Raw genomic sequence first — 24,019 nt, forward strand, 5'->3', positions numbered from 1 at the left:
TTTAAACAATGTTAGGTTTTAACTCTGATTCCACTCATCCATCTTCATAACAACTCAGGCTCATTCGCAGCTGACCGAGGGAGGATACTTTGGACAAGTCAAGCCAGTAAAAAATGTAGGTAATTAAAGGCTTTTTAATGAATCACTTGCAATTAATTGCACATTAAACCTATTTCCTCAATTGATATAAAAAGATAACTTTGTATGGTATTTTGTATCAAATTCAGTTAAAACTGATATTACTGGATAAAGGCTGTAATGTGGCCAAACCACCCAGCACATTGTAAAACGTTCACAGAAACCTGCCTTTCTAAACACATTTCTTAAGGATGGGTGACACAATACAACACTGAAACCCGAGGTGAGATATCGGTGATGCTGCCATGAAGGTAAGCTACCTTGTTCCTGTCAAAGTTCATCAGCGTGAGTTTCTAAAAAAACATGCATAATAGAACAGGAGAAGCTATTTTGGACATGTCACTGTATTTTACACCAGAACATTTAATCAGAATTGCCTTTATGTTGAGATTGTAGTAATTTGGGGTAGACATATGCAGAATGAACATGTAAACACCACATAGAAAGCACAAATCCTAGCCCCCTTTACTTTACATGACAATGCTTCAAGTGAAAACGCATCATATTTGCATTTTAATTTCAGAAAAGTTTGGCGTTTACACAGCAACATTTTGAATTAAACCACACACACACACACACACACACACGCACACAGCGCGCACATGGAGAAAACACAAAAAACGGACCTCCGCAATACAACCAATGTATTGCATTTTCACTTAAAAAACTTAAACCAGGGTTGTTTTCAGTGAGGTGAGGATGCTCACCACTACACCGTCTTGGGAAAGCGCATTTTTTACATATTCGTTCACTGAACCGTTCAGCAGGTGTAACCAGCTTACCTCGCACAAGAAGTTCAGCCTCTGCAAAAACAGCGTCGGCACTGGTCTGGGCCCTGCATCCATACTTTCCAGCATGCCTCAACAAAATGCTCCTAATCATCAAATCCACCGTTGAAGACTGCTGCAAATGGGGTAAAGGAAAGAAAAAAAAAAAAGTAAAGTAGCAGGGAAACCTAGACATGCTTTACACAAGAAAGTGTGATTCCTTTACATCTTGTCGAGGCTCAAGTGGCTTGAGAAATTCCTGTTTAATTCAGGTGCTTACTCGGCGCTACATTCTCCGGCTCCCAGTATTTTCACTACGTCGGAATGAGAAATGCCCAAGGCAAGATGGGGAAATATTCAAGGTCTACAGGCAGCTGTTTAGCACGAAACCTGATTAAAATTACGAACCATGCATCAGCCAGGCTTCTGTTGTGCCCGTAAAAGATTGTCGCTGCACATTCTTTCTCTGGAGAGCACAGGTTGCTGCAGAGGACACATCAGGAGAGATGTGACTATAACATCCACCGTTGACAAAGAGACGGTGACATAAACAGAACTCCGTGCTCTCCTGGTGATTTGGTTTGTCACCATTTTTACGATGCAACTACCAATTATCTCCGGTGTGATATGTGGGTTTGAAGAAATTCAGAATGATGGATTTTTAAGGCGCAATTGCTCAACTGGTGAATAGGAGACAGTCAGGTAAAACACAAAGGTCAGGAATAGTTCAGCCCAGACAAAAAAGAAATAATTGACAAGGCTTACAATGAAGGAAAGTTAAATGTCTTTTTGAGGTGAGAGAATTTAAACAACATGACTCTCTCAGGAGTGGCGGAGAACAAATTCAAATCTATGAAAGGAAAGATGACAATAGATGAGTTTAAATATCAAAGTTTCTTTAGAGAAAAAAAAATCCAATTACTTTTAAACCAATGCAAGTTGATCATTATTGGCCTTTTTTTCGTGAATCAAAGGATTTGGTGACACTTCAGCCTGCATGCAGTTTTTATATTTTTTTTTGCACAAAGCAAAACAATTTGAACTTGACGGTTCAAGGTTGATCCACACCAACATCAAAATGAGCTCAGGTTTTAATTGAACGAAGAGAAAATTATACCAAACACAAAATTGAACAAAAGACAACAATCAACCATCTGTTTTATGGCTGATATATGAGAAAAGGGAAAACTAAATCACAAACACTGACAGATGGGACCAAAAAAAACCAAGATAGAAACCATAACCGGCAAAGATAGATTTACTCAGTCTTACTTTGGCTCTTACTCTTGCTCTTACTGTTTGGATGTATTCAAAGTGGCCGCCGTCGTGCTGGAAGTTGATGGGTTTCTGGTTGAAGAACCACTGGAAGCCCACGTCCAGCGAGGTGTCGTGCGTGGCCTTGCAGCTCAGCACCACGCTCTCCCCGACGGTCACCTCCACTCTGCCGGGGCTGAGTGCCACACGCATGGCCTCTGCAAGCACAAAGCTGCTGCACTGTCACCTCAGGCTAACCCAAAGCCCGCGTCAAGCAGTTGCATCAGACTGTGACATCAACACCATGGCAGTGACGCGGAGGGGGTTGGAGACGGTAAACTTGGGCAGAAACGCTCACTTTTGTCAGATAAATATCCTGGTTGGCTCTGATCTAGACTGTACGTGCAGTATCTCTGAGAGAAAGGCTGTTTCACCCTGTTACAGCCTCCTGCCCTTGTAATATGATTCTTGAATGTGAGAACCCTTCTTCACGGACCAGCGAGCACAATAAATTTCCTGGCACCCGAGCAAAGGTGGTGGTGGTGGGGGGGTGGCATTGGGGACTGTTTACTGGTGGCCAACTTGTGCTAATTTGGCAGAAAATAAAGGCCTCCGGGGCATCACTTACCTTTTACCCACAGTACGGCAGTCATCTCTGCCGAGCCCAGCTGATTCTCAGCCCGACACACATAGTTCCCCTCATCCGCTCGGCTGGAGTTCACAATTTTCAGTGTGTTGTTCCGTAACAACATAATCCTGTAAGAGGGGACATGAAAAATCGATTCCGCTATGAGAAAACAAATTCACGTGTGTCGCACTACAAGTTCGCGTAAGAGAATCCGTGTTTGAGGTTTGTGTCAGGTTACCAGAACAGAGATATTCACGAGGGACGAGGGTACAAACGTTGGAACAATCTGGCTGGTGCAGACTTCAAATAATCATCCACTTGAGTTTCCACTGAAACAGAATTGTGTTTTCAGCTAACAAGGATCCGTCAGTAAGTCTCAGGACAAAAAGCTTTTGACAGGGAGTTGTTTATGCTACTGAAAAGCTTACAGCACCAAGGGATGTAAAGCTGGATTTCCTTTTGTTGTGTGGCTCTTTCAAAAAAAAAAAAAAAAACGACCCCCCCCCCCCAAAAAAACCAAAACAAAACAAAACAAAACAAACGGGGAAGCATGCAATCGGCACTTTCCAGACAAGATCAATCATCAATTTGAATGAGCTAATGAGTTTGATTTGCAGATACCACTAAGTAGCCCTATCTTCTACCGGATTAAACAAAGATGGTGCAGATATAGTTTGAAGTAATGAGGACACATTTTAATGTCAAGAACACATTTCTCTCCCTTCAGATACGAGTACAGTGTCTCGTTTTATCTGATCCCCTTCCTTTGAAACGACACAATAGTCTGCCATCAATTAAGTCATTGAAATGAGTTAAATAGCTGGCTGGTCGAGACCACTTCGTAAAGTCAGATAAAATGACAGCCCCCCTCTATCTGCACTGATATTTCCACAAACAGTGTGTCCAAGAATCCACCTGACAAATGCTGAATGTCGCCACATACAATGAATCCAAAGCACAAACTGTCAAAGCTTGATGTGCATATCGCCAAGCTGTCCTCCCGGGAAGCACGAGTATAACAGAGAGAGAGAAAAAAAAAACCCTGCATTCATAAGTAGCCTTTTATCCAGCTGAAGCACACAAGCAATTTTATATTAACGTTTCACTCTGACTTGTGAATAAACAGCTGGAGAATTAAGTGCTTGACATAAGATAGCATGGGACGTAACTATGTCCAACAAGTCTGTGAGCAGGTGCATGAGCAGATGGCTTTGGAGCACCCAAGTATCATGTTGTGGTCAGGATTTCTCTTCAGGGTCCAGTGCAAACTCATTTTAATTGAACTATAAATATTCATAACACTTGATCTCAGCAAAGGTGAGGATGAATAGTCACATAGTTATCATGATTTTTGCTATTCTTGTCTTTGTTGGACGCTGCAAAGACAAAGGTATGAGAGAGGATGGCATGGCTACCCGAGAGAAATATTTTGAAACAAGGTCAAACATTGGCATTGACACTTCACATAGAATCAAACGAAAATCCTGTATATTGCACGGTATTTATATTTACAACACTAAGCACTTTGATCAAACGCGAGGCGATTGAAATTGCAAAAAAGACACTCAGGAAGGTGTGACAAAATCTTGCCACACGCCAAGAATTCGGCAGCAACGTGCTGCCAGGAGACATTTTTCAAATTAGGGAGGAAATTCACACCTGACAAGGACACTGAGGTAGAGAGGATGCGATCTGAGGCACTGCAGGGTGTACACAACATGCTAATTGGTTCAACCTTTGGAGGTTTAAGGTAACCATTACGCGAGCGCAGCAAAAACAACAACAACCAAAAACATTTGGAAAAGGCATTTGTTTAGTTTTCTGATGTAAAATCAAACAAAATACCAACAAAATCCTCATCTTTCTCACGTGAAATCAATAACCCATAATGCAGATTTAAACATCCTGCAGTATTCATCAAAAAGTGCAGAATCATGCACTCACTGTCCGCCTCGAAGACAACAAGACTGTGAGGGCTTCAATTGAGTCTGCCACGTACTTTCAGACTAATGGGATTAATACTTTCTATTTAAGAGACAAAAGCCCTGAACATTAGTGGAAATCCATGTTAATTACAAACCTTCATTAAGTCAGCACAGCTGTCAATGGCAGATAAACGTGAAGCTGTTTCGATTCCTCCTCTATTCTTGCAAGAATAGAAAGCCTCTTCATCCATAAACTCGTCACTAGGGGTAATGGCAGAAAATCCTTGCAGGAGTCACCCTGGCTGAGACCTGAAATACACTGCTCTTCTTTCTATAGTTTAATGTTTTCAGAGTCCCCCCCCCCCCCCCCCCCCCCCACACACACACACACACATCTAACCTCTATTTGAGCAGTGATTCTCCCAAACTCAGTGTTTTCCACTTTATTAACTCGCTATAATATCTCAAAGTTGCGACATATGTCCAACTGGAGTGTCAGAATCTAAATAGATTTTAAATTAGATGGATAACTTCATTGTCCCATATAACAACATACCTAGATAACAATTTATAAAACCATGGTCCACTAAAAGCTGACTCCCAGCTGAGTTCAGTCTATCAATCACCAGTCAAGCTGTATTTGTTTTGCTCTTTCCATATGATTTACACACATGACACACTGAATGGGAAAAAGCATGCACACATATACACAGTAAATGTGTATAATTGCGCACACGTGTACACGCAAAGCCCCATAATTAAATGCTTTTATCTTCAAAGAAAATGTAAATGATGTAAATTAGTTATGTAATAACATTTTTAGAGCATTAAATCCTTTATTGAAATTGTGAATATAGGTTAAATAGAATACAATAGAATTAAATGTATACGGATCCTATAACAGTAAGTTCTGTCAGGCTTGACCATTTACAGTATACTGTATATAGGTATTAGCTTTGCATTTCCAAATGTCAGTCGGCAAGTATTCTGTTTGGGTTGGCGACGGCAGAAGGAACAAAGCTGCTGCCAAAGCGTGCCCTCCTTCATCTCAGGGATCCAGAGACATGGACAGATGGCAACAGTGTGAAATATGGATCGGGGGGTGGTGGGGGGGGGGGGGGGGTGCTATGTGTCGCTGACTATTGTGTGAACAATTCATGTGCTCATTCATTCAGTCCTGAGATGCTCTGAGTGACAGATGATTGAACATTTTGCACGGTTTTGCTCGGACTCGCTAGAGAATGAGTGAATGTGATCATCAGCGGGAGGCAGTGCTATAATTAATACACTGCCAATTTAGGAGGTGAGATGAAAGTTGAGTGGGATACAATGAAGATGTGGTGTGTATGATTTTGCACTTGTAAGTATGCCTGCACCAACCCTGATGTGACTTGTGTGATTTTTTTCTTCTTCTGATGATCACTTTAATTGCAAGTGAACAGCATTTTTTGTTATATTAATATTTTCACATTACAGAGTAGCGAAATGTCCTTCCTTGTAGTATAAACCACACGAGTTGATGCTGTGCTGAATTAATTGCTATTGATGTTTCCTTTATTGGTAATGATGGTTTCATAAATAGATACAAATGAATAAATTGTTCCATTATGGTCAATCTTGTGGCCAAATATGAAATACCTTTAAGAAAAAAAAAATTTTAATTGACAAATTGAGCTTGTTATTAATCTCAGTTGCTTTTCTAAACTGATGAAGGATATTTTTCTCTAACACTGGAATTCTGTATGTAATTCTCCAATTGTTGGACAAAATGCAGAAGACTGAGTGGGAAGAGTAGCTCATCAAAATCATGTAAGGAGATAATAATGGATATAATTTCATTAATTCTTTGTATGAAGTAGCTTTGACATCCAGAATTCATTAACATTATTACAGATAATAATACAAACGAACAGGTGTTATTCTTCATGTTGGGTGACAATCATTAATCCTCACCAGATTTGAAATCAAGCAAAATTGAATACACCTTTTTGCTTCAGTACCTTAACAAAAATGTCACTACCTGAGGACACGTGGACTTGAAGTAATCTGATTAAACACCAATCTAATTAAAATCATGTCATGTAAACACTTCTATCTGATTCAAATCACGATCAGTTTGGAGAAAGTAGTACATGAAAACAGCTCATTGGCTATTTTACCACATTCTTTCCCCACAGTATTTTGACAAAAAATATTCTCGAACACCAAATAAGACAATTAATTGAAGACATAACAGATGTAAAGTGGTCTGTATTTATCATGATCAGGTAATAGTGGTGTTGCGGCTACAAAAAAAAACAAGCTTTATTCATGAGACAAACAGCCAACATCACAGTGCAAAGCATTATAGGATTATATACATAAACCAACACATCAATCTGATCACTTCATTCAGAGTTAATGTAAACAGGACAATCTGATCCCTCATCAGACAGATTTCAGCCAGACTGACGTTAGTGCAGCAAGATGGATCGGTTTCTGCTCGAAGAAGCTAAACACAGCGTTTATCACTTTGAGATGAATCTTCTAGAAAAGGTAAAATTACTCACTGCAGAGATTAAGTGGAGCATAAACCACATTCATGTGTGATATGGAGAGAGAATGATGAATGACCCCGAGGAGCAACAACATCTCAGAGTTGTTTTCAATACTTTGTGTTGGAAGAAAAGAAACTTCAAGCGCTTTTAAGACGACTTCTTCAGATAGTCAGATAGAAACTAGATCCAGGTGTTCAGGTTTGAATGTCTCTGCCGCGTTGGTTGACAACTCTGACAGATTGGATTTGCAAAGGTTTGACAAATATCTTAAAGGCTTTTATCAGATTCAGACCAGCCAAGGTCATTAATCATCATTTCAGGGGGCTACAGTCTCACGACCAATTCATCAGCGATACTGAAGGGGAAAAAAACCCACAAAACCTCCTCAGAGGACGAGTTTGAGTCTTTTCACGGCAAATGAAATGATTTTCAGATTTCCTCTAAAATTAGCATGTTGGATTGACTTCCCTCCACCTGTTAGTGGCATGAAGATTTGTCACTGTCTGTTTGAGGGGAGCCACACGCTGCGGATCTGATTATCCACCGCCGAACAGACTGCTGAATCTTGGCTGATAAACAAAAGGCCCCCTTTTTCTCTCGTTCTAAACTTGGGACGCTCGGCAGTGACTGATAATTCCGGCAGCATCTCTCAGTTTGATTGATGGAGCCCTCGTCCCGCACGGCCCCCCTCTAGGTGCAACCGAGAGCTGTTTCTCATAAAAGATGATGCATCAAACTGCATGTGATTTCCAAATGCAATGTTGGGGCCTAAATTGTCAGCGTCCTGGAGGAGGAGGTGGGGCTGAGGAGGAGTCTCCGGAGCTTTGGCAGCACCTGAGGTGTTTTATTTTAGCAGTGACACTTAATTTCAGTTACAGTAATGAAACTGTGATGTGTTACAACAAGACATGTAGACAATTTCTCAAGGGCCTGAGCCCAAACGATAACAGCTGAATTTATGCTGTGAAACTGTGATGAATAATTGTATGACGAAATTGAGGGAGACAAACTTTTCATAACTTCATACATATTTCACAAGGCAATTAACTTCCCCTCGTAATATTCTTTTCTCTAAACTGTAAAATGATAATAATAATTTAAAAAAAAAGATATATATATATAGAAACTGATAACAGCGTGCCGGCACTGTAAATCTGCTGCTGTCTTCAAAGACAATGTACATAATCTATCCCAGTGATAAAAAAGAGAAATTAATCCTTCCTTTAAGTCTAAAATATTTCATTTCACACGCTGAAAGTCATCCGGCAACATATTATTTTGGACGCACAAGGAAGGGATCCAGGCATATTTTAAGTTTCTCATAAATTCCTTCTACTCTTTCAATATCAGAAATTGCAGCAGCGCTTGGGTGCAGCCATTAGGATGATATACTGTGCACATGTAATAAAAAAAAGAATATTTAAATAGCAGGGATCTGATTTAAATGCTTGGATAAAGGCATATCTCTTTTTAATAGCTTTGTTTACATTCAACCGTGGAATGCAGTGCTGCAACTAAAGACCTGGGAAGCTTTATAGTAGCAACAATGTCATAAAATGTGATATTCTACATTACATTTTTTTTTGGTGTTGCTCCAACCTTTTAAAAAAAAAAAAAAATCATCAAATAGCACCATTTCATGTCAAATATTTTAGTTGGGGATTCAGGGCTGGAATGATGACCTCAATATGTGGAGGTAGACATGAACGCTCTTCAAGTGTCCTTGAGTAGCGCTGCTATCAGCTATAACCTTTTTCCACGAGCTTCATGTAAAAAAGGCGAGAGATTATGCAAACAACGCATGTGCTGTGGCGGAATAAAAGTGATAAAGTCACTATGTAAACCCGGGAGAGAAGCTTCTACCTTTTATTGGGCTGTATTCTCCTGTCCCCTCTCCTCCATGTTATCCTCGGTTTGGGTGATGCCCTCGGCTTACATTCGAGGGAAACATCTTTTCCTAATGTTGCTATGACTCGTATTGGGTTGGGTATGAAGACAGGTGCAGATGCTGTGGAGAAAAAAAACACACACATTAATTGGAAAAAAAACAAAACAACAACTTGTCAAATTGTGGTCAACACAATAATAGTCCAATCTTGCATGAATAAATAATTGGACAAGTTATCTGAATTATGCATGAGACATGATACTCGGTATTAAAAAGGCATGCTTCTCTAAAGGACACCCAATCCCTTCATACAACCTGATTTAAATGATTTAACCCGTTCACCACTAACCAGGATCTGGCATGAATAATTTTTATTATCAGAACTCCTGGATAAAAATATAAAAATTCAAAAACCGTCTGAAATAGCTTTGTGAATAAACTTATTACAGCAGCTCCAGGACTTTCTCAGTGCAACCAACCAATCACAGACCAGTGTCTCACACATGTGTAACATAAACTTTGCGGTAGCTTTCTTGGTTTTATTGGTCACTGCATATTTTTCAATTCTACAGCCATTAAATCTCAATAAATCAAATCAAGAAAAGGGTTCAGTCTGTTTCATGAAGGAGATGCAAAACTCATAACCTTTTCTGTGTTAATTTTTCTAGAGTTTTGGTCCAATACCAACAAAATTGAACAGTAGAAATGTGAGCTCCTGTTTCAAATGCAAATCTGACGGCAACTAATTATCTGCTCCCTGCTCAAACAACAAACATTTTTTAAAAGACACAGATGAGATTCTCCCATTATTGTGTGTTTGTTCAATCTGTTTGCAACACAAACCTACCTGCTTGTTGTTGTGAATTAGTTTAAGACCCAAGAGCAAAATAAAAAAAATACCTAAAGTTGATGACTAATGCCACTTAAATTACAGGCTGCTCATATTGGAAAGGACAAACATCACTTGTAAACATAATTAATGTTCTGCCGCTAATAGCTGATCAATTGAGTTACCAATTTATTTTGAATTTGAGTTACGTATTACAAATCCTGCTCCAATAACAGACATGTCCATAATTGATATTTAAATAACCCCCATCACCTATCAACAACTATATACATACGTTTGACTGATACTAATAGCTTTACAACAAAAGTGAGGAATATACTCTACCTCAAGGTATCCGTACGGCTCTATGAATACATGTCTGAATGTGATTCATTAAAAATAATATCTGGACACCTCTGTTGGATTGAAGATGGTTTTAACACTCACTAGCATACGTTGCGCGATGGGCCTGATCTGTTAAACATTTACATTAACCGAGATGAGCACCACCATGATATTGTGCACACAGACGTGTGGAAGCTGAAGGATTGAGTCTGATCTACAAAACACTGATGGGATTGTATGGTTTTTGTTTAGCATCAATGTAAAACATTTTTTGGGATTGTTCATATTTGCATTTGTTTTCACCTTATTCGAGGTCCAAACTACCCAGCTACTTTCATTCTCTATTATTGTGTAGTTCCTCAAATTCTGACTTTGTTACGAGTGATAGAGTAATGCAACTACCGGTACATGTTTGCCAACTTCCTCCACTCACATGTGCAAATCTACATTGTTTTCCTTGAAGATGCTCAGTGATCCATCTCCATAGTGAAAACAAACAACAAACAAATGATCCAGCAGAATATTCTCATATGAACAAGGTATAATACACGCTCAACCAATGCTCTTGTTTCTGCGTGATGCCACTTGGTATTCATCTCAGTAAATCACTCACAAAAGTATTTACAATCTATTTTCGTGAGCATGCTTTATGCCGGATCTCTGTAAATCCAGCCCCTAGTTTTGATTTTTCAGAGGTGAGAATGGAAATAAAATGATGCCAAATACTGTTTTAATTACTGCGTGGGTGCTAATCGGACTGATAATACTTACAATACATAATTGTTGTTGTGCCTTTTCAACTGAGTGATTATTTGTAATTTGCTGGATGCTTCAGAGAGACATCACTCATAATACTGATAGATGGAAGTACTTTATTCTTTTTAATTAGTCCCTGAAATTCATAAATTAAGTATTAGAAAAGCATGTTTTTATAGACTTTTTAGCCTTAAAGATGTTTTTGCAAACAGTAAAATGTAACAATCTTTTTCTGATCTGAGAGTAAAAACTATATGTGTAACGCTGCTTCAGTTACTGTGCAAAATGTAAAAGGACTAATATTACTGATAAATGAATTGCTGTTCTGCCTCTTCAAGTGGTGCTTTTCAGAGTAATTATTAAACATTGCTCAAGGGTTCAGAGTAACATCACTGGTGACAGGGCATCATCAAAATAGTATAAAAAAAAAAAAGATAAATAAGAATTCCTCTGTACATTTATTGGCAAAAAAGAACAATAAATATAAATCACTTATTTCTGAGCGAGTTCACTAACGCACTACACTGTGAAGCCTAATTATTAAACATAACTGTCATGTTAATAATGACATGGTTGGATGAATTGCACTGAAGAGTGGGTTTAACCCATATTTATCAAAGCTGCCCATGAATAACAAACACGCATAACTTAAATATTTACAACAATTATGGGCTCACCCAGGAGAATGAATCAGGCAGTAATGGTCCAAATAAGCCTTCGGGCAATGGAGTGGATGTTGTGCTGGTATACAGCTGCATCTCGCATCGAGGCCATCCACAGGCTGCAAGGCTTTGTCAACTGTGATTATTCAAACCCTGAATGATGTTTCATAGGTGACATTATCCACAATGACAATTCAATCCCATCTGTAGCTGGGGGGGCGACCCCTCTCCCTCCCAACACTTGTGTTTCTGAGCCCCGAGTCGCTCGCCTGAGTGGCAGAGGTCCCTGTGGACACGGAGAGTAGCAGGAAACGGAGCGGTTGCTGTGAGTGTTTGTTTTAATCAAAGTAAGAGCAAGCTTGCAGCTGGTGGCAGCAGCACCCGGATTGCTCCACCCGCCACCCTCCCAGAAGAGCTGGATCTGGGACAAGATCACAGACGCCAGGGCAGCCGCTGCCCCCGTGTAGCCTCCAGTGATCGCTCATCTGCAGGCTGTTATTAGTCATGTAATCTGTCCTGATAGCATTTGCTGGTGGACATCTCTGCAGAGCACAGGTCACAGGGAAGATGTGCCTGGGGGATATAGTTATGAAAACATTCGTCAACAGCGTCCAAATATCACCAATGTGACTGGGACTCGGAGGAAAAGGGAAAAGCACCTCCTCGCCAGCCCAGATAAAGCTTATTAAAATCAGGAACTTTTGACTCTACCAGACAACACCTTGAATTTAAATCAAGCAAGCCACTGTCGTCTATCCAACATAAAAAAAAAAAACATGTCTTAACTATAGATGGAAAAAAGGAAAAAATTGGCCCATTAGCAGTATTTTTTTTTTTTTTAAATGCCAGAGATTCCCCTTCAAAAAAGGGCAAGCCACAGAGACAGTAAATCAAACTGTCCCTTGGGGAAACATGAAAGGGGAATGGGTGTCACCAGATGTGTCCCAGTATAGGAGATGACAAGGAGAAAACAGTAGGCAGCAATTCTGTCTGTTATGTGTTTAGCTGGAAGCATCGGGGCTGAAGAGCACAGTTCCCCTGACTTTTAATGTCCTTAAAATCTACAAGTAGATGTTTGGTTATACACAGGAAGCGATTGAGGATGAAAGCAGAGGACGGCGGGGTGTCCACTCTGCAATCACGATAAGAAAAATAAAGCATTAAGTAGAGGGTGAAAAGTTTTTCAAAGCTGAAGCTTTCAGTAAGAATTGATATTTAAATACATTACATAATCTGACAGGGGGCCACATACAGCCCAATTTCAACTTGAGCGGACTGGGCCATAAAAATAGTGTCATAATAACCTTTAAAAATAAACTTCAAAGTGTTTCTTTGTTGTGGCGCGGAGTATACGTGATGGAAATGTTGATATTTTCCCAAAATCAAACAGTACTGAAAATAACTACAAGGTTCTGGTGCAAAATACAGCGAAATGTTAAGAAAGCTTCTGCTATAACTGTTGCAATATGCATTGTGTTATTACAAACTCACCCTGTCAGCCTGGCTGGGAGGCTAATGCTAATGCTTTTTTTGCCATCTTTCATGGCGGCGTCACCAATAACCAGTGTTGCCGCAAAAAGTAATGATTACAGATAACTATTTATTCCTTTAAAATGTAACTTAGTTATTTGCTGATTATTATTTATCTAACTAAGTTAGATTATAAGTAACTTTTTAGTTACTTTAAGCAGCTGCTGACAACCCCACCCCCCACCCACCCTTGCGCTCTCAACATAAAAATGAAACCGGTTTTACCAAAAACTCAGTTTTAATCACTGCTTGACCTCCTGCTGATACATATGTAACCTTTGACCTTCATTCTTTGTTGCATTTATATGTGAGCCACGCTTTTATTATTAGATTTTTAGGATTAATGGTATTTATTTACCAGCTTTACAGATGCAGTTGTAGTCTGTTGTTGTGTTATTTATTTATTTAATTATTTGCACTACCTGCTCTATGCAACCTTTTAATTGTTTTTATAATAGGCAGGGTGGGATTTTTTTGGGTATAACTGGAGGGATACAACCGATTCTGCTCTACTTCTCCTGCTTCCGCCTAATGAATTTTTTTCCTCAGGAGGAATATATTTATCTCCTCGAATAGAGATAAAATTTACATCCCCTGCAGACCAGCCTCACGTCCACGATGCACATCTGCCTCACACCAAGTCATATATTTTGGTTTAATTCCAAACATTGTGTATTCAGTCATAGTCAATAAATAACATTTGTTGATGGCACCAGTTTCTGTCATTATCCAAAAACATCCTCGCTCATGCTTTTTCTCACTAATCGTAACCACAGGTTCAAATGCGCAGAGTCTGAATTGTGCCGTATTAATTGACTTGTATTGCCTTTCGTGTAAGACCACAAGTATTACCAGTGCAGAGCCTGACAGCAGTAAAAAGCTCCCCCTCATCAAATGCCATTAATTCCATGAAAATATGATAATAGTGTTAGATAGTATTGTGAAACAGTATTGTGAAAAGTGTGAGCTTGGAGGTAATTGTAATAGTTTCATTCTCTGAGAGGCGACAGATCTGCTTTACACAGATTTCAAAATGCATTTCTGTGATGTACTTTGTCTGGTTTGCTAGTGAGGCGGCTTTCATCACTATGAGGTTATTATGTGGTAGAAAAAATTCTGAAGAAGACAAAGAAGAAGGTATAAATCTACACCACACGCACAAAACAAAAGATGGAAACAAATTCAAAAGTACATCCTGTACAATTTATAACTTGGAAATGAGTATAATCTACTTTTAAATCTTCGGAACACTGACTGGAGGAAAGTCATGTCCGAAGTGGGGGTTTGTTTTTTCAAACTAATGGGGATTGTGATGTAGTCTGTGCTTTGATGACAGACGACAGAGTGGCGAGGAGGCCCTAATGGAGTCATTAAACTCCATCAGAGAAACCACTGACGTCTCACTCCTCGCGTTTGCTCCCATTAGTATAAATCTATACCTACAAGTCATTGCTTTTCATTCTCCTCGGAATTATGCAGAAACTAGTAAGGACTCTGCTCAACTTGATGCTCACAGACACCTCGATGAAAACGCCCAGAAGAGTTCTTTTATTCATGCTGTCCATGGCCCGGGTGAAATCAGGGACCATTGATTGCCAATCAGCACATCTCACAGTTCAGCGTTCTCCACTTGTATTTCAATCTCTGTTGCCTATCATCCGGTGCCTCATTCACATGTCAATAGTTGCTGTGCAGTTTTATTCCTTGCGAGAGTTTAAAAGAAATATGAAATAGGCTTCTTAATACATCTCTTTATCTAATGAACCAAAATTGGAGCTACCTAAAATCTTGAGTTCAGCGTTAGAGTAGATGGCCCCATATTTATTTTCCGCCACGCACTGGTACATCCCCGAATCCGCCTGCTGGACTTTGTGAACGGTCAGTTCTCCGTTCAGTATCTCCAGTCGGCCCTGGAACAGAGAGAAAAGCACAAAGGAACGTCATATCTGAGCACTTTGCATGATGGCGTGCATGCGGTGCACGCAAAGTTTCAAAGGGATAATTCAGATGTTTCAAGGCTCAATCAACAAAGGAGAAGGCGCTGTGAAGTAAAATGGGTACCTGGGATGTCAAGGGCAAACCATTACGGAGCCAGCGATAGGTGGGCCGAGGCCTCCCCATGGCCTTGCACTCCCATTGGAGCTTCTCTCCACTATCCATCTGAGTATCATTAATCATCCTGACCCACTGAGGGAGAGCTTGGAGACAAAAAAAAAAGAAAGAGGAAAGGTTCAGGAATAAGTAATATATCCTTGAAACATGCACAAGGCACAAAGATGGCTATAGAAGAAAATCAGGCACGAATGAAAAGTTAACAAGTAATAAAGAAGAAAAACCAGTTTAGATTAATTTCTTGTCTTCAGATTAATATAAAAAAATATATTTGAAAATGTGTTATGTTTAAGTTATTACTTACTGATTTCATTCTTTTTAAACCCAAATCAAAGACAAAATTAAACACTAGTCTATCCGTCATTGGTCAAAATATTAGGCCCATTTACACAGTGTTTTAAGTCAAAAACACATTGCTTTTGTTTCAGAAAAGTTTCACATGGTAAAGTGTTGAAAATGATTTACACAAAAATGGCTGAATGGTAAAAAATGGTACTTTGGTGATATTGCACTCTTCCACTGCTTGTGCAGTCCTCAAAGCACTTTACACTGTTAATTGCATTCGCCCGTTCACACTCACACTCTCGTGCAAGTTGATCAAACCATCGATTGGGAGCAATTTGGGGTTCAGTGTCTTGCTCAAAAGCACTTCGACACATGGACAGGAGGATATGCGGGTTGAACCTGCAACCTTCCGATTGAGAGACTGTACCGACCAAGGAAAAATAACCAAAAAAAACCCCACTGAAAACAATGTAATTAAGATTGCAGGCCACTCGTGAGCGCTGTTAATTTTTGTAATGAAACCATACACATGCGTGCTGCAATGACTGTTAACTTTAAAACTTAAAAAAAAAAAAAAAAAGTCCCAGGAGAATATGGCCTGGGAGTTATGGCACGCCATTGTTGGTATTGTTCATCTATTGTGCAGAAGAACTGCTTACTACAACTGGGGTGCACATGTGCAGTAAGCAGCGTTTCTGAAAAGTTCCTTTTCTCCCATTTCCACGGCGACAGAGTCATAGTGTTTTAAAAGAGTTCCACCTTGGGTAGCCCTTTTCCCTCACTCCAAACACCCAACACACTACGGATGTTTTGCATTTTCACATGAAAACATGTCAATGGGGTTTTAGTTACAACTCCATTCAGCTTATATTAACACACCATGACCAGTTTGGTGAAATTCTTTTCAATAGTGTCCTTTTATATTTTTGACTGTAATTTCTAAGCAGTGTTTTGACGCTTCTGCAAAAACATCCTTGATTCATTGCATGTTGTTGACACACTCGTTTTCATTGCTTCTGAGTTTCTGTACTGCACTTATCTGCTTTACCAGATAGACATGGGAAAAAAAGGAGAGAGGTTTAAATATGCACAAAAAAAAACAACAACACAAAAAGCCAAGCAGCATCCAGGGTTCTTATCCATTGGCTGTAAATATTACAACGGCAAAATTCAGGGTAGAAAAAAATCCACTCAAAAGTAACAAGCACCTTGAATAAGACGAGTACTCCCAGAAAGAAACTCCCAAGTTGTGAGTGAATTATGAATAGAGCATGTGCGGGTGATGTACACAAGGCTCAGGTGTAGGCAAAAGATAGTGAAAAAGAAGAAAGGCATCCTCTCCTCTCCAGAACCGATCACATTCATGTTTTTAATTCGTCAGTGTCACTGCACGACCCAAACTGTATCAAGGTGATAACAACTGAATAAGTGCAGGAAGCAAACAAGCATTTCTATGTGAATGGAAGAAAACATTTCCCTTTGCTCATTTTCCACAGCTATCTGGATGGTGTTTGTCAAGATGTTTGCTTCTGTTGTGTGCTGACGGCCAATGCTAAACCAAGCAACTGCCCTTCCTTGGGGGCCTTTTTTACTGTCAAGCCTCTCCTGCCTCTTTATTTCTGCAGCCCACTTGCTCCGTGTTTCCAACACTCCATCCGCAATTTTCAGTCCAGCTCAACACGCTGCAGTGTCACAGCTCGAGATCTGAGCACGGTACAGGTTCTTTTCATCTCCTACTCTCTTTTCATCTTCTGGGTCTTATCTACGGTTTTGAATTTTTCAATTCGTGCACATTTACAAGGGCTTATGAAACTTCTTACTGAAGCTAAATCTGTTAAATCTGGTGTGTGTGTGTGTGTGTGTGTGTGTGTGTGTGTGTGTGTGTGTGTGCGTGCGTGTGTGTTGGAGGGGTGGGGGAGGGTGTAGTTCTGTGTAATTTTAGGGATTTTTTTTTTATTGTTTGCTTGATTAGATTCAGCCTGCCCAGTGAAATATGTAGATGCATAAATATAAACATGGAGCATGATCGACTTCAAAAACATTTTGAAGAAGGTTTTTATTGACTTTTATCTTAAATCACTTTGTAAACTTTGTTTTGAAAAACAGTAATTTTTTTATGGCTATCACAATGATTATTGCAATAATGATGATGAGGACAAGCATATTGTGGTTCATGGTAAAGACAACAACAGGCAAACAACAATAGGTTATAAATGGTTTTAGTTATCTTTTAACAACTTTTATATTACCCATGTTTTTTCCATTTGATTTGTTTGAACTATTTGTTATATTTGTTTCTTTAACTATTTTATAACATGTGAATTGAGCACTTCTTAATCTTGTTGTTTTCCTCATACCACTTTGGTCCGCTGTGGTTAATTTAAAGCGCTTTATCGATGAAGTTTCATGCTTGGTTAATGGAAATACATACACAGACATTCGCATGGACAGAAGACCGAGCTGGGTTGTTATAATGGTGACTCTAAAATATAAAACTAACAAGTCCTAGTAGTATATGACACACTGGAGGAAAACATTGTTGTCATTGTCCATTGACTGAGCATGTGCATAAGAAGGAGTTGAGCATGTGCAGAACAACTTGTTACGACGGCCGTGGTGTGCATGTGTAGTAGCAGCGGTTCAGGAAAGTTATGTATTCAGTGGCTCCAACACTATTGTTGTGTAAATGGACAGCTAAAACGCAATGAAACTTCTGTGTTTTCACTTGAAAACGTTGTGTCAGACAATTGTGGTTACTACAGTGATGAGGCTGACTGTTATGGTGATAATAATGATTGTTCTGATGATGATAATCACAACCAGGAACAATACCAATTGCTGTGATGCTGATGATTGTTATGACAAAGACCATGTTTTATAATATTTACGATTATTATGATGATTGACATTACTATAGCGATGTTTCCATTGATAATTATGATTACGATGTTACAACAAAGATTCATTACGATGATAATTCACATTGTGATAGTTATTACAATGATGATGATTATTATCGTGCAACAATAACACATCAACCATAATGATGACTATTATTTATATCTAGGTTGGGCAACTAATATCCCCAAAGTGCCATATTAAAAATTAGCAATACTATTGAGGGCCGGGACTTGATGTTGACTTATTTTTGCGTTTAACATGTTTTTTTTTATGAGCTACTGTTGTTATACATCACTTTCTCTATACCAGCCTTTGACTGTAAATCATGGTTAAACTGTTCTGTGCTTTTTGTTCAGTAAATTAATAAAAAAAAAAAATCATCAATCGTCTTTCTTTCTTTCCCCACTGTGAAACACTAATCTTGTGAGGTAACAGTCGATAGTTCTGCTCGCCAAGGTGCTACAGACAACTAATAATGTAATAATGGGACCAAATACATGAAAAATGTGACTATTTTAGTAATGAATCAATTAATAAGAATCATTTGATTCAGGATTTCCCAGTGACACCCTGAGCGCCAGCTAAGCAAAGCTAAAGGGCCACATATGGCCCTTATGATGCGCAACTCTGATTTATAATATGCTTTAATGCTGTTGGTGTAACAGGTTTGAATCTCTTTAGCACGAGAAAACCCTTTGATTATGCAATAAATGAATAATGTTTTTTTTCCTTCTGTTTCCTGAAAGGATTGATATTTCAATGTAATCTCCCAAGAAATCATAGTCTACCCTTAAAAAACACTATTGTCAGTACAAGTTTGTTTTTGTGGTACCCTTGAGCAATTCATTTACTGATGTGTGTCACATTTAAACTAAAAGTGTCTGGTAAAAACATTATGGGAAAAAGCTGTGTGAGGCCATTTATCAGTCCACTTAATAAAAGACAATATATAAACATTTTAAAAGCTCAGAGCTTAATAGAAATGTAGGCCTTGACTTGACATCTTTTATGTAATATTTGGTTTGTTTCAAACATAAAAACCTTTCCAGATCAGTGTGCATAGTGTGACACACTCTGTGCTCTGTATTGTGCAGTGTTTGTAGACAGGAAGACACCGCCAGTTGAGAGCTTATTCTCCCACATTTGCATGCCGAACACGTTCTCTTTCTATTCTTCGCATATGGCACCTCCACTAGAATACGCTTCTTTTTTCTTCGTGCGTGTTGATTGAATGATTATGGCCAAGAAGGTCTCCCGCACAATGAAAGTTCAAACTACCAACTGACCTGCATAAATTACATTTAGTGTGGGGCTGATATAAATTAGGCTTCCTATTCTCCTTGTGATGTCAACAGAATGGAGGTTACCAAGAAGTGCAGGGCCTTGGAAGCGTGTCCTACCAAGGTTGTAGCAGTCCAGTATCTTGGAATTGTGCACATGGCACGGGCGGAGACGAGTGGGAGGGTTGCATCCACATAACAAAGTTTGTCATCTTCGAAGCAGTTCAGTTTCTCATCATTGTGAAGCTTCAAACTGTTCTTAATTGAATTATATCCTTCAATTATAACAAAGTTGTAAAGGCATGAGTGAGAGTCTCTTTTCAGAGTTTGCCAGTGATAGTTTTTACTCGATGCCATTCCTTCTTTTTTTCGTCTTCCCTTGTCTTAATTGGCAGCTTGGGCAAACAATATGATGTGATTGAGAGCCTTCCGATGTCACTACAGTTTTTGCTCTTGCCACAGGAAGAGACTTGGAATCTCCTCCTGTTGCTGCCTTTATTAGAGGTTGGCATGGCTGCTGTGCACGACTGGGTGGGAATGCTCAAAGAGAGAGAGAAGAGAGAAGATTGAGGAGAGAGGGGTGGCAACAGACCCTTGTTAATACTATACATACTATAACATACTGATCCAAACACTGTCCAACTGTTCGATTAAAATAACCTGATCAGCTCTGTCTGATATTAACATGACTTTTGAGTAGGTACATACATTTAACAAAGGAGTAACAACAAAAGAAGAACATGATTTTGACAGTTTGACAGTGACGGCAGAAAACAAGCAACATCAGCAGAACTTATTATTGATAGGGAGTGGAAATTGTGGAAACTAGATTTTTGCAAAAAACAAAGAATTACTACCAAAACAACAATCTCAGCAGAAAACCAATATTAATGGAACTTTCTGGCGCAAAGCACAGTGAAATGTCCCCAAACCATATAAGTATGATGTCGCTATCAGGCCTCAGTGGCAGGAAATGTGTTCAAAAAAATAAATAAAATAAAAAAGAAACCGAGCTGCTTAATCCAAAGCCCCGTCTTTAATGGAAGCTACTTCTGAGTCAAATCATCCTAAAACACTCCTGACACCTCACTTGAGAGACTCCAGTCAGGCTCAACTCAAAGAAAGTTCTCATTTATTGTAGTGATGAACACTTTCTCACTGATCGTCTATATCGGATGTATAATTAGTTCTAAGACTATTCAGAACATTCCCAAGGACTGACTTTGGTCCCCAGCTTTGAATTTCAGCCCCCTATAACTAGCTTGCTACATTACATTATTATAAAATGCTTGGAGAAAAAAAGGAAAGAAAAAAAAAAGCATATATCAAAATGTCTTCTGATGAACGTGGAACACTAACTCAAGCTATTCTGGGAATTAATACATCAACACTCTCCTAATGTATGCTTCATGTTATTTAATGTATAAAGGCTGCACAGAACCAGCGAGTTGAAGCAGATCGAGGTGGAATAAGAAAAAAAACAAAAACAGGATAGTGAGACTCACTGTAGACCTGCAGATGTCCTTTAAAAGCAGTGCCTCCTCTTGGATTCTCAGCTTTGCATTCATAAGTTCCCGAGTCCTCCAGCTGGATATTGGGAATCTCAAGTACAGCCTGGGACTTCCGGAGTCTAGCTTTTTTTGGGATGTTGCCATTTATCTTCCTCCATGTGATCGTTGGCACCGGGCTGTGGAAAGAGAAAGGGAAGTAATGTATGCCTCGCCTGGTGCTACAGTAAAACAGGAGCATAGGCAGTATTTACACAAAGTATGTGCCGGCTGCAGTGATGCAACTTGCATAATTCACCAAATGTTCTCGCCGAACCAGCATAATGTCAGAGCAGATTTATATCACGGTGACATTTAAAGTTTTTCTTAATATGCTAGTTTACTTTTTAATAAAGTTTTAAGTGATGACACAAAGTGACACTCTATCTATGTTTCTCTGCAAGTTTAGTTTGGCTGCTTTAAAGATTGGGAAAAGGAGCTACTTTTACAAAAGGTACATCAACGTCTAAGAAGATGAAAAAGGAGACGAGGAGGAAGGCCATGATGATGAAAAAAGAGGAATAGAAGACAACATAAATAAGGGACTGAGGTCCGGCTTACATGTCAATATTTCCAAATGAAAATTTGTGTGGCGCTTCGGGTGTCTGTTTACACGACAACGGTGCTCAGAACCTTGGAAAATGCAGCTCCCGAAGCGGAGATTTTACAAAACACTCAGACTCTGCCTGTGGAAATGGGGGAAATGTAAATTTTCTGAAACACTGGTACTGCACATGGGTCCCGTGGAGATAGTAAATAGTTCTTCTGGATATGCATGATGAGGTGAATAATAATAACTATGGCGGCCTCTCGACTGTCATGCCTCATTGTCCATTTTCTCTTGGGAGTTGGTAGTTTTAAAGTTGACAGACACCCAGAATAGCCATTCAACATGGCCATCTGTCCACACGAAGGTCTGTGGACTCAGCATTGTTAATGTTTATAGCATATTGTTCTCTGCATGCACTTGTGTGTGGTTTAATTTAAAAAAACAACCAAAAGCAACCACGAGTGGCCCAAACGAGATCGTTTTCCATGTTTCTGAAATATGAACGCAAATAAGATATGTTTTCACGTGAAACGTTGTGTAAACAGAGCCTCAGTTAGCCTGAATGAGCTCCAGCACACCGAGAGCCTGAACTGAATAAATCTATCCGGATGATCTCCTCATAATATAATGCATTCATCTTTTAAAACTACAATCATTGCTGCATCTATTCATCCATCCATCCTCCACACTATTCCAGTTCAGGATTCCAGGCTGCTGTTCCCAGCTGACAAGGTGCAAGTTCATCACAGGGCAATTTCAGAGTCATCAGTCAACCACAGGAAATGGATGCTATTGGACCTTGTCAGGAAACCGGAGTATAAAGAGGAAACCCAAAACCACTATACCACCACGAGGGCTAATAATATACTGTTGTGGAGGCCGTTAAAGAGGAGACGGACAGAGCTGTCGAGCTGGTTTACTTTATTCCTCCACACAGAATGATGGTAGACCTGTCAAACATTTTCCCCCATGACATCACGGCACTTCCTCCTTTATAACCTACCGCATCACCAACACTCCCCACACGTCACCGTCACACTCACTCCACTCTGAACGAGAGAACCTTCCTTAAGGTGCACCACACAGGCCTCCCCAAACATTCAGAATGGTACCACAGAATCATAAAAAAAAAGAAAAAAAAAGAGGTTACTTAAGTCCTGTTCGGAGGTCACAGCCATAACGGCTGAGTTGCACCAACACCCACCATTGGGAGTGTTTCGTGTTGTCCGCTGTGATGCCTCAAGAGCTGGAATTTGGCTTCGACATGCTGAAACCATGGCTCCGGGTCATGTTGCCAAAACTCAGGTTACTTGACGGTATCTGCAAACATTGTGACCCCGCCGGCTTGTGCGTTCTCGATAGACATGTTCAAATGTCAGGGTCACCGATGTGGAAGTTGTTTAAGAGGAGATGGACAGAGTTGTCAAGTGGGTTTTCTGTATTTCTTCCACAGAATGACAGTCGACCTGTCAAACATTTTCCCCCATGACATCTTATTTTTTTGTGTTTTATGACAGTTTGCTAGCTATTCAAGGTAGCATTACCGCCACCTACTGGGCTGGAGTTGGAACAAGCTCAGGCAGTTACAGTCTCGAGTTCTTCCTACTAATTTTGCTCTCTATAGAAACCTAAATAGACTCCTCACTGTCTCCTTATAGTAAATTAGTTAAATTAAAGAAACACCTTGTTCTCTCAAGTGCTTCCTTGAATGTTCTTCTCTCCTCCTCATATGTTTTACATTCCATCATAACATGCTGTACTGGCTCAAACGTCCCACACTGTTCACATTTTCCATCTTGATGTTTTCATAACTTATTAAGTGTCCCATTTAATCCAGTATGTCCAATCCTTAATTGTGTCATTATACCCGCCCCCCCAATCAATGATGAGGATTTAACGTTTGTGAATCATATTTTGACCACTCGTGTACCTACTGTAACAAACGATGCCCATTAGATCCCATACATCCAAGGGACAGGGACCATATTAAAACCTGGTTATTACAGAGATTTCAAGATTAGTATTCAGGCGACGTTATTGGGCCCCTGTTCATTCATGGATTTCCCTATAGGTCCGTATGATAGA

At 39.6% G+C, this 24,019-nt stretch overlaps 1 protein-coding gene across 1 annotated transcript in view; it reads right to left on the reverse strand.

Annotated features, from left to right (window-relative positions):
• cntn5 (contactin 5) overlaps positions 1-24,019 on the reverse strand; it is a gene marked incomplete at its 3' end in the record, with an annotated part of 94,000 nt that overhangs the window by 15,730 nt on the left and 54,251 nt on the right. Inside the window, exons 8-14 of the mRNA XM_080502406.1 lie at positions 21,343-21,524; positions 15,321-15,457; positions 15,040-15,169; positions 9,113-9,257; positions 2,788-2,915; positions 2,202-2,377; positions 921-1,041 (exon numbers count right to left, since the gene is read on the reverse strand). Coding sequence (XP_080358532.1) covers positions 921-1,041; positions 2,202-2,377; positions 2,788-2,915; positions 9,113-9,257; positions 15,040-15,169; positions 15,321-15,457; positions 21,343-21,524 — 1,019 coding nt within the window. The remainder of the gene's footprint in view (positions 1-920; positions 1,042-2,201; positions 2,378-2,787; positions 2,916-9,112; positions 9,258-15,039; positions 15,170-15,320; positions 15,458-21,342; positions 21,525-24,019) is intronic.

The sequence above is a fragment of the Blennius ocellaris genome (genome assembly GCF_963422515.1).
Source record: "Blennius ocellaris genome assembly, chromosome: 2".
Lineage (NCBI taxonomy): Eukaryota > Metazoa > Chordata > Actinopteri > Blenniiformes > Blenniidae > Blennius > Blennius ocellaris.